A 13383-nucleotide genomic window follows, 5' to 3' on the forward strand; every position below is an offset into this window, starting at 1 on the left:
AAAGGAAAACAGACAGGCTGCCGTTCAAAAGCCAGCTCCGCAAAGCCTTTCGGATACTTTATGCAAACCACACTGCCTTCAGAGCCGGGCTAACCCAAACAAAGCAGGACAATAGGCAAACAAACGTAAATCACCGACAGAATCAAACAGGTGGAGTACTTTTGGGGCGGGTAGGTGGTAGGATGGAGTGTGGGAGGGCGGCTCAGAGGGCGAAGAGCGGAGGGCAGGGGCCAGGTGTTGGCTCCGAAAATTGAAATGTGCGTGTGCAGTACGATTGCGATTGCGTTTGGAAGGCCACCGCAAAGCGCCCAAAACCACCAGCCCCGTCCTTCCGGCCACCGCAGAGCAGTGGCCTAATTGAGGGCTGGGATGGTGGTGGGTGGGCAAAGGTCAGCTACGGTGGTGGCACGGCCGAGTAGGCAGCCAGTCAAGCGAGGCCAATAGCATCATCAATGTTCCACAGGACCTGACACTTTGATGACAGCATCCTGTGGTGGCTGGCAGGATGGCAGGCTGGCAGGATGGGAGGACGATTGTGGGATGCAAATTCGATTTCGCTGCTTGGCCTTGTGCAGGATATTGAACGCCGGCGGGATGGCTGCGGTTTGTTGCGAATTCAGGCGAATTGCGAATTCAATTCGATTTGCATCGCCGACTGCGTGTTCATGCATCTGCAGCCGAATCTGAATCTGAATCTGAACCTGAATATGTATGTATCTGCATCTGCATCTGCATTTGCGGTGCCTCCATTCATCACTTAAGTGGAAGAGTGCACCATGATTACTTACACGTGTGTGTGTAAGAGAGAGTGTGTGTGTGTTTTGCACCTGCCTAATAACCACCTGGTAAACGAAGGTAAACGGAGACCGCAGTGCTTGAGTGGTTAGACGTGGTTAGACTTTTCGAAAATTAAAAAATCATTCGGAAAAAGGATTTTCACATTTTTGAAATTTTTGTATATTTTTTAATGATTAAAACCTAATGCGATAGATATTTTGTCAGATATACAAACAAACATACCTATTCCAGATGTATTATTATCTAAAAAACAAACCCCTGTACATAAACATCCATACCAATAGCAAAAAACTATACCAAGTGCATATATAAAGATATTAAATCTAACCCCGAATAAGCTTAAGGCCCTAGGTTGCTATAGCTTAAATCTATAAGATAAGCGCTAATTTAGAATTTCCGTTTATCTGTAAATAATAATAACAATAATAATATCTATTCCAGACACATAGGCAGCGGTTCGAACCTTGATTCCCAAGATAGGGATATCTTTTTCTCGAAAACTTATCCAAAGATTGGTCCAAAGATAATTCTCAATTAACTAATGAAGGACTTCATTTTAAAAAATTGATTAGCCTTTTTTTTAACAATTTAGTGCAAAAATTACTACCATTACTATAAATACTATGACTCACTATACGCATTTCTACTTACTCTTATTTAGTAAGTTTAGTAAGTCTACGTAGTAAGTAACTACTCTTAAAACTGACTAAAACTACAACTATTTTAATTATATATGTATGTTTTTTTAAAGTTTAAAATCTTTCGTTTCTTTGCACTGCAACTTATCCTGCTCTAATCTTTTCCCCAAAAGAATCTGCAGATTTTGGATAACCCATAACCACCGGATCGCGATCCCCACCAAGGAACTCTCACTGAAGGACCTTTCTTATAACTTTCTACTTAAATTCTTGTTTAAATTTGAATAAATTAGAGTTATGATTGAATAGTAAAAGTCTTCTGCCTATAACCCCTATAGACCTACAGTCAGCGCCACAAAAAAAGGCGCACTTTGAAGATTTACGAATTTTTAATTTTTAGGGCCTGTGATTTCTTTATATGATTGCGAATTCGACTTTTTTTTAAATAAGTTAACTGATGGTATGTTAATAAAAGTGCATACCAATTTTTAGTTTAAGTTTGTTATTAATATTAAAAAAATGTTTTTTGGTTTCACCCTAGTTTTAACGACTTTTCACTATTATGGCACTCTTAATGAAAAAATTCATAAAAGTTATAATAATGAACAAATTCAACAAAAACTATTTATTTCCAATTGAATACCATACTAACTATAAAAAAAATTTAAATCTAGGCAATTTAACAATAGACATATTTTTTAAATTTAGCTTAATTCTTAGTAATTCCGCCTTTGGCCCTAATTACAGATTTTACCCTATTGAGCATAGAATCGTAAATGGAACACAAATATTCCTTCGTTATATCGTGTATCCATACTTTTTCTATAATTTGTTTTAAATCCTCCATAGTTTTGGGCTTTCGCTGTCTTATTTTGGCACCCATATAGGCCCAAACATTCTCGATTGGATTAAGGTCTAGGCTGTTTCCTGGCCAATCTAAGGACTTAATGCCCAATTCTTCCTTCAAATTTGTTATCTTTAGATAGAAAAATGATAAATTTAACTGAATAAGTTGTTTTCATAACAATCGGACACTGAGTAACTCACAGATCGCTTTCGATGGCAAGGTGCAGAATCATCCTGACAAATGAGTTCCTGTTCTTCTTCACTTATGGACTCAATGCTAGGCAGAACTCCACTTAAAATTATTTCTTTGTATTTTTCTGCATTTACCATACCCTGAACCATTAAATTTGATTCCTGATTTGGATATGCATCCCCATACTAAACATACGGTGAATGCTTTACTGTGGCTATGCAGAAATTTTCAGAATAGCAATGAGATTAAATTTGGACTCATCTGAAAATAGCACTCTTGACCAATCAGAAGCAGTCCAATTTTCCTTGTCCTTGGCCCAGTTTAGAAGATTTTTTTTTATTCGCGGATCCAAAAGTAGCTTTTTTGCAGGGGATCTTGCGAGCATTCCCATAGAGTTAAGCCGACGTTGAACAGTTCGCTCCGAAATACATATCTTTTGAATACTGTTCCTGGACCTCTGATCTTATCTGCACTGCAGTTTTGAAACGATCCTGCAGGCTCGTCCTCATAATAAAGCGATATTCTCGAGACGTGGTGCATTTTTTTACCTGTTCCTTCTTTTCTTTTTAGTTCACCTGTCTCACGATATTTTTTTTAAAAAGCGACGCACTGGGCTTTCATTGAAATGTGTTTCAGCCGATATTTGCCGATTTGACACATTTTGTTCGGCCAATAAAATAATTTTTTCTTTATTGCGATCAGTAAACTGCTTTTGCTTTGGCATGATTTTTCAGGTGTCTTTAAAAAAAAAATTCTACCAAAAGCAACTTAAGCAACAGCGCTCTTCAAAGGACGAAATTATGTCGAAAATAGTCAAGGGCAACCCCCCTAAAAAAATAATGCCCAAAGAATAAAACTTAGGGAAACCCCAGCATAGTGATTGCACAATTTTTTAAATTTTTTTAAGTGCGGCTTTTTTTGTGACGCTGACTGTATTAGGTCTTCTAGCCTCTTTTTAAGCCATTTCCCTTATAATTCCCAAGGGATTCCAGCCCTAAGAGCTATAAACACTATCCTGTTTATTTTCCAGTTTAAAGATCGCTTAACTTTTAGTCCAAGCCCGACTTTGGGTTTTGGCCTTTAATGCTCATCGGGCATGCGGCTCTTAACTTGGCCATATTCATTTTCCGCACACTTTCCACAGACTCGTAATCTGAATAATTCAGGGGCCATTCATTTGTCATTCATATTCTCGGGCCGCAGAGTTGGCACTGGGTTTTCGTCCTTTTTGTGGATGGGCCGTTTCCAAGCACATGAGTTCGGGTCACGTTCGACTTGATGGCCCAAAGGGCGGGAGCTGGCCCACACAGCGTGGCTCAAATGAAGAAAGACGGGCTTTCTTATGATTGTATCTCCAAATGAACTTTCAACTTGGATATGCCAGCTCTGTCTTTCAGCCATAAGGTTAACCTCTATCCCCCGCCCTCGTCCTCGCCCTCGCCCCCCTCGAGCTCTGCTGCTTAACACGCATACACATGTAGAAATGTATACTCGTGTGTCACGTTGAGTTATTTTCAACGCGAATTTTCGAATTTATTTGTCGAACATTGGCCGCGTCTGGTCGGCGTGCGAGGGCTCCGCAGGGGGCTCTGGGGGATCCCCAATATGCATTCCCACTCGCATTCCTCGGCGCTGCTGCTGCTGCTTTTCTCTTGCACTCTCTGCCCGCCTCTCTTCTCTGTCCCGCCCTGCTGTTCCCCCACCATGTGCTATGTGCTGGGGTCTTATTTTTTGCGCTCGTTCATTTTGTGCTTTGCTTTTTGGACATTGCCAACGATGGCATTTTTGTGGCCTAAATTCATGGCAACAGCTGGGGGCGGGGGGCAGAGGCAGATGGCGGACGAAAGGTAAAAGGGGGGCTGGGAGGGCTCTGCTGACTGCAATGTGTCAGCGGCAGTTGCCTCTGAATGAATCTGTTTACATTTTCCACTTTGATGTCTCCCTCACTGTCCTCGCTCCCTCGCTCACGCTCGCCCCCTATGGCATCATGCCACACTCTTGTCCTGCTCTTCACTCCCCCCTTTGCCCACAAACTCTTCTCATTACCGTTTGATAGCTGATAAGAGCCACAGAAGAAGGAGAGCCACAAAAAGTGACCAAAATAAAGTGGAACAACAAAGCGGAAGGGGGGCGGAACTTTTTGCAATCTGGCAACACTAGGAAACCCAAATTTAAACATTTAATGCTTTTATTGCATTTTTAGGCCTACGATTCGAGCTTAAAATTTGATTATCTCTTCTGAAGTTATAATTCTAATTTCTAATAGTTTAATTCAAAAATAAATACCACTCTTTTTTTTAAGTGCAGTCTCTTGCAATTGCCCAAAGCAAGTTGGAAGCACCGTTAAACGATGACGACGGACACGGCAGCAGCAACAAGAACAGCCAAAGTTGCAGGCAGACGACAGCAGCAATAGAAGCAGCAAAAACAACAACACACAGGCAACTGCAGCAGCAGGAAAAAAACAACAACTCAACTGACTGCCAACGACTTCTAATAAAAACCGAGACAGAGCAGCAGCAGCAGCAGCGAGAAAATTGTTCAAGAAAATTCTTATAAGAAATTAGCAAAAACGATGACGACAACAGCAGCAGCAGAAACTACACACACACACACATGCACACCAGCGATGCGATTTTGCCGTTAGCTTTTCCCCCTTCTTTTTTTTTTTATTTTTTTCTGCTTGTAGCTTCGAGTTTTTGCGCTCGTGTAATGCAAAGCTTAAGAACTGGCAGAGCGAAAGGGACCCCGAGACACGGAGAGCGTGGCGAGTGTGGCGAGAGAGCCAAGCCACAGGGAGAGCGCACTTCAGCCAAGGCGCGACTTGCAGCGCAGCAACAACCAGCACGGAAGAACAGCCAAAGGCGAAAAGACAATTGCAACAGAAGCAGAGTTGACAGGCGACGAAAGTAACGATACGATCATTCATGAAACTTCATGAGTTGCTTTCTGAGAATACTTGTAGATAAATTTTGTTGTTAGGTTTTTTATACACTTGCAGTCCTTATAAAAAGGAGATAACTGAAAATATTTATATATATTACGTATACGCCTGGTATACCGACAATATTCTTCAACTTCGAGGTATTTGGCTTCTGGTTGCATTTTGTCGATGTTACAGTTCCCTGTGCCCAGCCACACTACCAAAATTGGATCTAAAGAACAAATTTTGAAGTATTTCCAGAAAAAATATTCCCCTAAGAGCCAAGCACTTTTTCAAACCTATTCGATTTAGTCTCATTGACTACTTCATTAATTTTGTAGTCAAAATTAGGCTATTTTTTAACAAATGACCATTTTTTGTCCAATGGTAGAATTCCATAATTTTAATAGAGCGTTATATCCAAAACACAACCATTTAAAAAAAGCTTTATAACACAAAACAAACAACAAAACACGCAGCACACATCCAACTTTTAACCTAATTTTAAATTAGAGAAACGTCTTTTTGAGCCTAAAATATATGTAGGTAGGTGTTTGATTCATATGTATTTCATGATAGACTAACTTATAATATTAATAAGGAATTAATAAGGAAATCCATCAATAAAGTTAGTTATTTGGTGTTTTTACTTTTTATATTTTACATGTTACCATTTTTAACAACTTTGCAAATTCAGTGTTGAAGTTATGAGTTAATGAGATTTGTTAATAGTTAATATAGTTAATAGTTAACAAATCTGAGTTAACAAATCTTAACAAGTAGTTATGAGTTAATGAGGTACTTCGTCTGTTGCTACTTTGATAAACCGTAATTTTAAGTTTTTATATACTCTATATGTTCAAAAAGGATATGTTTGCACGAACTGCATTTAAATGTTTGTTTATTTTGTAAATATGTATTTGTTCTGTAGAAACTAATAATTTTTTGCACAAAAATGGGCTGGCTTAAATAAACTGTGGGCCACTGGGTATAGACAGCGTTCAATGAAAATGTGTTGACAGTTAGTTGTGGGCTCTGCCTGTGACAGATTCGTCGCCTGTGCAATTGCACGAAGAGCACTTTCAGGCTCTCCGTCAGACGGATGTGCTCTAGCTTTTCTCGCGTCTCGGCGATAAAAAAGAATATTACGAAAAACCCTGCCCCCTGCGAAGGCGAAGAACTGAAGTAAGCGGCGACTGACAAAACAAAATATTGCAGACGCGAAGGACGGAGGAGGAATAACGATGGACGAAAACGGCGACAGCAAGGAGAGCTAAAAAATTATTGCGTTGTTCATAAATCAGTTGCAATTAAAATTAACTGGGAAAAGAATGCAAGGCTAATTAGATTTGTGGCCAGCAGCAGTGGCCCATCGCACTTTGCAGCTGCAGTTGTAGTCGCAGTCGCTGCTGGGAGCAGCGTCGCAGTGGCTGGTAGCCGGCACGCGAGTTTTATTTTTTTTTTTCGGGCGCGGCACGCTGCATCGGCGTGGGGCGCTAGTTTATATTTTTATTGCATTCTTGCACATGATTGCCACACACTCGCAAAAAACAATAACAAAAATGTAAGAAACAAAATGCATTTATTTTTGTTTATTTTTCGCAAACACGCACACGCATACGCACACGAAGGAAGACGCGCGCGAGCGGCATTTGTTTAAAAACAATCAACGGGAATGACAATTATTGGCAGTTGTTGCCGCCAGAACATTATCGTTCATGTTGTTGTTGTTGTTTTTGCGAAAACGCCGTACACTTTATTGCCGCTACCCACGTTACGTATACGCAACGTGGTTCGCCCCGGCAGCACGCCGCTGTGCATCATGATTAGTCACGTCATTATCGCATCATCATCGCCGTTATATTTGCTGGTGGCGGCAGCGAAGAGAGAGGGAGTCCATTATCACGAACACGCGCAGCCCACGTTACGTATACGCAACGTAGTCTTTCGTCACAAAACCAGCCAGCATCTTGGCCACTTTGTTTTTTTTTCAGCATTTTTTACCCACGAACACGAGCGACTCTGAGGCACCGCCGTCGCAGTCTCGGTCTCAGTCTCCGTCTCCGTCTCAGTCGACGTCTAAATGCGCACTAAAAAGCGGAGAACACGGAAGGCAATAGCAGCAGCAGTAGCAGCGCCAGCCGCTGCAGCATCGTTCGAGAAGAGCCGGCACAAAGCGGACGAAACGCGGCCAAAAAGGCAAACGCCAAATCCTTTTTTTGTGTGGCTCTCTCGCCGTTGGCTTGTTATCACAGCGTTGGTAACAGAGACGCAGCAGCCAAGACAGGCGGCGGGCAGGCAGGCGGCTTGAGCTCGCGCTCTCTTTCTCCATCTCTGTTCTCTCCTGGCATACATACAAAGACAATTTGGCTTTCGTGTGTGAATGTTTGAGTTCTATTAGGGTGGACTTGCAGCGCTCAAAGGATAACATCTTATAAAATATTTCTAAATATTTAAAAAATTTTAAAAATGTTTGGATAATCGTTCTTTGGTTTACTGATCTAACTAACAAAGTCATAGAAGAAAGTACAGATAAGGTCCACCCTAAAGTGCAGTGTGTGTGTTGGCACGGATGAACGAACGTCAAATAGAACATGTGCTAATGAATTATCAACTGTCAGCACAGCGCAAAGTGCAAACACTCACGCTAGCGGGCCGGGCGTCGATGGCGGGGGGCGGCAAGGGGATGTGAATGAGAGCGAGGATGCGAACGTGAATGGCGGCAGGGCGAGGCTAGGCCGATAGCCTACTTAAAGGATGCGCCCGACAAAGGCGAGGACATCGCAGCTACGCCGGGTAATGAATGAGTCCTGGCTGAAGGAGTCGTCCGCTCTGGATATGAATCAATGAGATGGAATAAATGAGTCGTCACTGAGCGATCCAGGCGACGAGAATTGAATCACTGAACGAATCACTTTCTTTTGGTGGAATAAGTCATTGAAAGGATGGCTGTATGAGGACCTCTATTAGGAATACATTTTATTTTTAGTATTCAAAGGACCCTTGAGATTTCATACAGGACTTATAGGGATTTGTAATAGATAGAACTATTTGAACGATTAATTTCAATATTCTCAAATAATAACGAGCTGAAAACTGCTCTTATGGAAGAATGGCAAAAAATTCCAGTGGTAACCACTAAAAAGTTAGTTTCCCCCATGGGTAGTCGTCTCAAAGCTGTCCTGAACCAGAAAGGAGGAAATACAAAATATTAGCGGTTAAAATATGGTACAATAAAATTAAAATACAATAAATTAAGTAGAATCTACTTCACGAAATAAGCTGCGGCATGGAAAAAGCCTGTATATTTTGTTTTTATTAAATAATTATTTTCTTTTTATGATTAAGAAAATCGCTTTCATTTAATAAACATGTTAATATTCCCTATTAAAATTCTGCATTTAAATTTTTTTGTTATCTTGCTTACTTTGTCCGGAATATCGACCAGAAATTTTTTTTAGGTAACTGCAGAAGGCTAATAGAGATATTTTAACTATAACTCTCAGTATTATTATATAATATGTATATTTATAAATATTTTAGTAATAATAATATTCAAATTAAATCATTAAAATAATCCTAATTTTCCCATAAACACTACCCAAGAAAAGGTGATAGCCCTTAATAATATTCAACGAATATTTTCACTAAATATTAAAAGGACTTTTATGGACTTTTATCAAGAGTATAAAATTAATAAAGATTTCTTCACTATTTTATCAACAACTGAGATTAAAAATCAATTTTGTTTAATGAAATAGTAAGCACTTACTACTAGGTATTAATAAAAATATCCGAATATAACTAGTTTAAAGTCTTAGCCTGAATTTCGAAAAGTGCCTGGCCGTAAAGAAGCTATTGCAGCTTCTATAAAATTAATTTGAATCGATATGCGATGAATTGCGCCCGAAAAGGCAGCCCGAGGCCGGCAATATATAATGTATAGATGTTCTATAAGGTATATATATACATATATTGTATATATATATATGCATGTGCAACCCCATTCTATCCTTCTGTCATCTCGTATCGTCTCATGTGAGAACATAAGCAGCAAATACAAAATACAAAAAAATAAGTAAAAAAAAAAGTGCTGCCCGCTTTTAGGCGCTTAAACGCAACTTTTGTAATATGCATTTTTCCTGTCTGCCCTAGTATGTGCCTCTGTGTGAGTCAGTGTGTCTATGTGTGTGTGTGGGTATGGAAAGGTAAATGACATCAATGGAGGTTGGCTGGCTCCTCTCAGCCTCTGCTGCTGCCTCTGCCAACGTCGGCGGAGGGCTCAGCCTGGCAGCCTGGCAGGCGGGCGTGTTTACTTTTTGCTTGCATTTCGGTCTTCGTTTCCGTTTGCTGCTTGCCTGCTTACAGTTTCCGGCTGTGGCCAGCACACCAACACCACTGAACCAAAAACACCAAACACTAACACTAACACTAACCGCACACCCCACACACATACACGCGGAGGCTGAGAGGCTTATTGTGCGCGCGCCTAAGTGTATGCAATGATTTTTTATTTTTTTTTGTTCTTGTTGCCAACCGCAGAAGGTGAGAGTGGACGAGGCCGGGGAAGCCGGCAAGACATCGCCATCTCCGCGCCTCTTTAATAACTAATCCCAGCCACAATCTTGCGGCCCAAAGACAGCCCTGCCGCTGGGCGGGATGCAATTTTGGGCCACTAACTTCTGCAAGTCCTGAAACTAAATTTGCCGCCTATTGTTCGCCGATAAACCGAAATCAATGGCACTGCGAAGAGGGCCTGGCAAAGCGGCGAGATTACTTCTTGGCCCTTCGCCAATGGGCCAAAAAACAAAAAAAAAAATACACAAAAGTTGGCTTACTCAGTTAAAAGTTTTGGGAATCTGGGAAGTACAATATGCACTGCCGATCGATTTTGCAATTAGTTTCTGAGGTGATGGGACCTGCAGATGCATCGCCGGAAGCACTTCCTTAGAGGTATCTGACCCTGTAGGTCTCATACCACTAGATCTTAGTACTTGGATTAGTTGTTTGGCTATTTGGTCTATTGGAATGTAATGCCAAAATGCATAGAAGTTTCAGCCCAGGATTGAAATAGACCCTACTAACCCTATTACCCTACTAACCGCTAGTCTCTTTATATCTCTCTCGGAAAATTGTAGAAGAACCAGATGAAGGAAGACGGTCTCTAAAAGCATCAAAGAACCATCTTCTCACAGCATAGAACCCTCAGCGTGCTGATAGTACAGGAGGAACATGGCACCCAGTGGAATCCGGCAGTTAACACTCTGTAACGGCCTTTGAAATGATTTCATAACGATTCCGGCAACCAGAATTCCTCATCGGAATCTAACTTCTCCCGTTGCGGCCCACTACAACGCCAAATCTCAGGGATTTCTCTTAAAAATTGACAATTCATCGAATTGCTTGAGTTCTGAGTTCTTTCTTGGTTTCCTCTCTGATTTCCACTTGATTCCAAGACTTGACTCTTTTTCTTGGTACGATTTGTGTGACTTTGTTTATTTTGGTGAAACTTTTAAATATTTTGAATAGTTATAAAATGGTTCTTGGATTGGTTTAAAAGTTTGGACGCTTTTGAACCTTAAGTTTGAGCCCTTTTTTTCGAAAACCCCAATTTTTACTGTAGGATTGGGATTCTTGACAACTCATTACATGGATACTTGTAGTAATTAGTAACTAGTAACTAATTAAAACTCAGATGAGTTCGATTTCTGCCAAAAAAAGCACAAATAAAACATCTATGAAAACATAGATGCATCGATATTTTTTGTCAGAAAAAGTAAAGGAAAGATACATAAAAAAGGGAATTTTTTTATTTAGGAGGCTATATCTTGCGGCTATATTTAGCAGCACGATGCACCTTAACCCGGGCATATTCGATAAACTAATGTTTATGAATAAAAATAAAAATTTTTCCTATAATTTTTAAAACCTTTGTGAATAAATAAATGATCTCACCTATCAGTTTTCTGAGTTTAGTTTATTAAGGTATTTATAAAGGTAAGTATTTTCTTTTTTTTTAATACAACTTAAAGAATGCGTTTTAAGAATTAAAAAAAATTTTATTTCGAATTTTAAAACATCGATGTTTTGGGTAAAAAAAAAGGTCTTTTGTGTTTTGACTCAAAAACAACAAACTTGAGGATAGCCGAGAGGTAATGTTTCCGTCCAGCAAGTTAAGTGATTTAAGTTCGAAAACAACTAAATACCTTTTTGTTTTTACAAATTTTCCTGTTAGTTGGGTGTCGGGTCAGGCAGGAGCCGGTGTTTCAGTGTAAGGTTATTTATTAGGCTTGAGAAGGTTTGAATCGCAAGCCGACTCTCTCTAGACCGCTCGTCTCCAATGGGGGTTTCTTTAGAGAAATTAAGCTTGGCAATGTCTATTTGGGCCGCACTCTCTGTACATAAGATTAAGTACCTGGATGCTCCACAAACTGGTCTATCGATGTTGATCATCCAGTTTCCTCTGCATGCAGAATAGACATTCTTATAAAGTTTCAATAAATTAATTCATCTTTGAGGATTAAGGTCATTGAAGAATCTCTACGACCAAACATTGGGTTTGTTTTAAAGATATAAAACAAAAATCGTATTTAAAATATGATATTCATTACTGAATTACTGATAAGGATTTTATATTAAGTGCAGAATTTCGTTTAGACTCCAGATTCTAGACTCTAGATTCTAGAGTGGATGATCTAGATGGAAGCCTGGGTCGCTGGTACAGCTAGCACAACCTGTGCCATCGCATTCAGGAAGGGGACCGCAGCTTCTTTACAAAAATCCCAAAGATTATGAAGACGTCAAATCACAGAGAAAAATCAAGTCTTTTTAAAAGGAGGACTTTTATTTTTAAAATCTCAGTAACGGTTGGCAAGTAACCTAAGCTTGAGTGAAAATATTGGTTTATCTGTAAGGGATATCGTTTTAGTAAAGAACAGAAAGAAAAGGCGAGGATCCGACAATTTGTTCAAAGGGTCCGTAACTTGACCCTCCCAAAGGGTCAAAGGATTAACTGTTATTTGCAGGCTCTGCTCTTACATATCTAGAACCTTCTATTAACTAAACATTAGGAATAGTAGGAACCTAGGGCTTATTCAATGGAGGAACTCCTTCCATCCAGTATCCAGGTTTGACCTTCAAAAAATGGGAAACCAATTACCGATAGGATTCCCATTTAGTAAGTTAAAAATACTCAGGATTCAGATGCATTAATTTTAAAAATTTTAAACAAAAAATAAAAATAAATTCATAATTGTTTTAAAATCGATGGCTTTGATTTTTTTTACAAAATAAGTTAATGTTTTTATTAAAAATAAAAAAAGGAATAAAATTTAAGAAACTTACCACTTGGATCATGGTGCGGAGGTCCTGGCTGCTGGCCATGGTGCTGGTGTTGATGATGATGATGAGGACTCGGGGCGCAGAAGGCGCTCGACCCACCGCCCAAGGTGGGCGGGGGCACCCCCACACTGGGGGGCGGCGGATAGGCGCTGGCGCGGTACGAGGGCGGCGGGGAGCCGACGTCACACCGCTCCGCGACCACCGGCACGGGTACGGGCACCGGGACGGGGACCGGAGCACCCGGCGGCGGCGGTCCGTAGTGGCCCTGCGGAGGGGGCGGCGGAGGCGGGCCGCCGTAATGGTGTGGCGGGGGCGGACCGTGGTAGTCGGCCGCCTGCTGGTAGTGATGGGCGTGGGCCGCGTGGGCGGCGTACTGGTGCTGGTGGTGCATGTGAAGCACCCCTCCGCCGCCGGGCGCCAGCTGGTGGGCGTGGTAGGCGGCGGCAGCGGCGGCTGCAGCCGCGGCTGCGGCATACGAGGGCGGGGGCGGGCCGTGGTGCTCCGGCAGGGCGTGCTCCGTGTGCAGGCCCAGGTCGGGGGCGTGGTACATGCCGGCGCTGAGGTGCTCCCCGGGCAGCAGGACATGTGGTCCCGTCGGCGGTGCGTGGATGGGCAGCGGCGGCGAGCTGTGGGCTGTGGAAGAG

General features: G+C 41.4%; 1 protein-coding gene across 7 annotated transcripts in view; it reads right to left on the reverse strand.

The window, feature by feature from the left end:
- Positions 1 to 13383, reverse strand: part of Hers (Histone gene-specific Epigenetic Repressor in late S phase) — a 55203-nt gene that overhangs the window by 35512 nt on the left and 6308 nt on the right. For 6 of the 7 annotated variants that reach the window (XM_017245259.3, XM_070282195.1, XM_017245258.3 and 3 more), the window contains exon 4: positions 12743 to 13372. In XM_017245259.3, coding sequence (XP_017100748.3) covers positions 12743 to 13372 — 630 coding nt within the window. Of the gene's footprint in view, positions 1 to 7402; positions 7491 to 12742; positions 13373 to 13383 lie in introns of those variants that run through there. The other variant, XM_070282205.1, reaches the window with a different exon arrangement.

Source organism: Drosophila bipectinata, chromosome XL (assembly GCF_030179905.1).
Source record: "Drosophila bipectinata strain 14024-0381.07 chromosome XL, DbipHiC1v2, whole genome shotgun sequence".
Lineage (NCBI taxonomy): Eukaryota > Metazoa > Arthropoda > Insecta > Diptera > Drosophilidae > Drosophila > Drosophila bipectinata.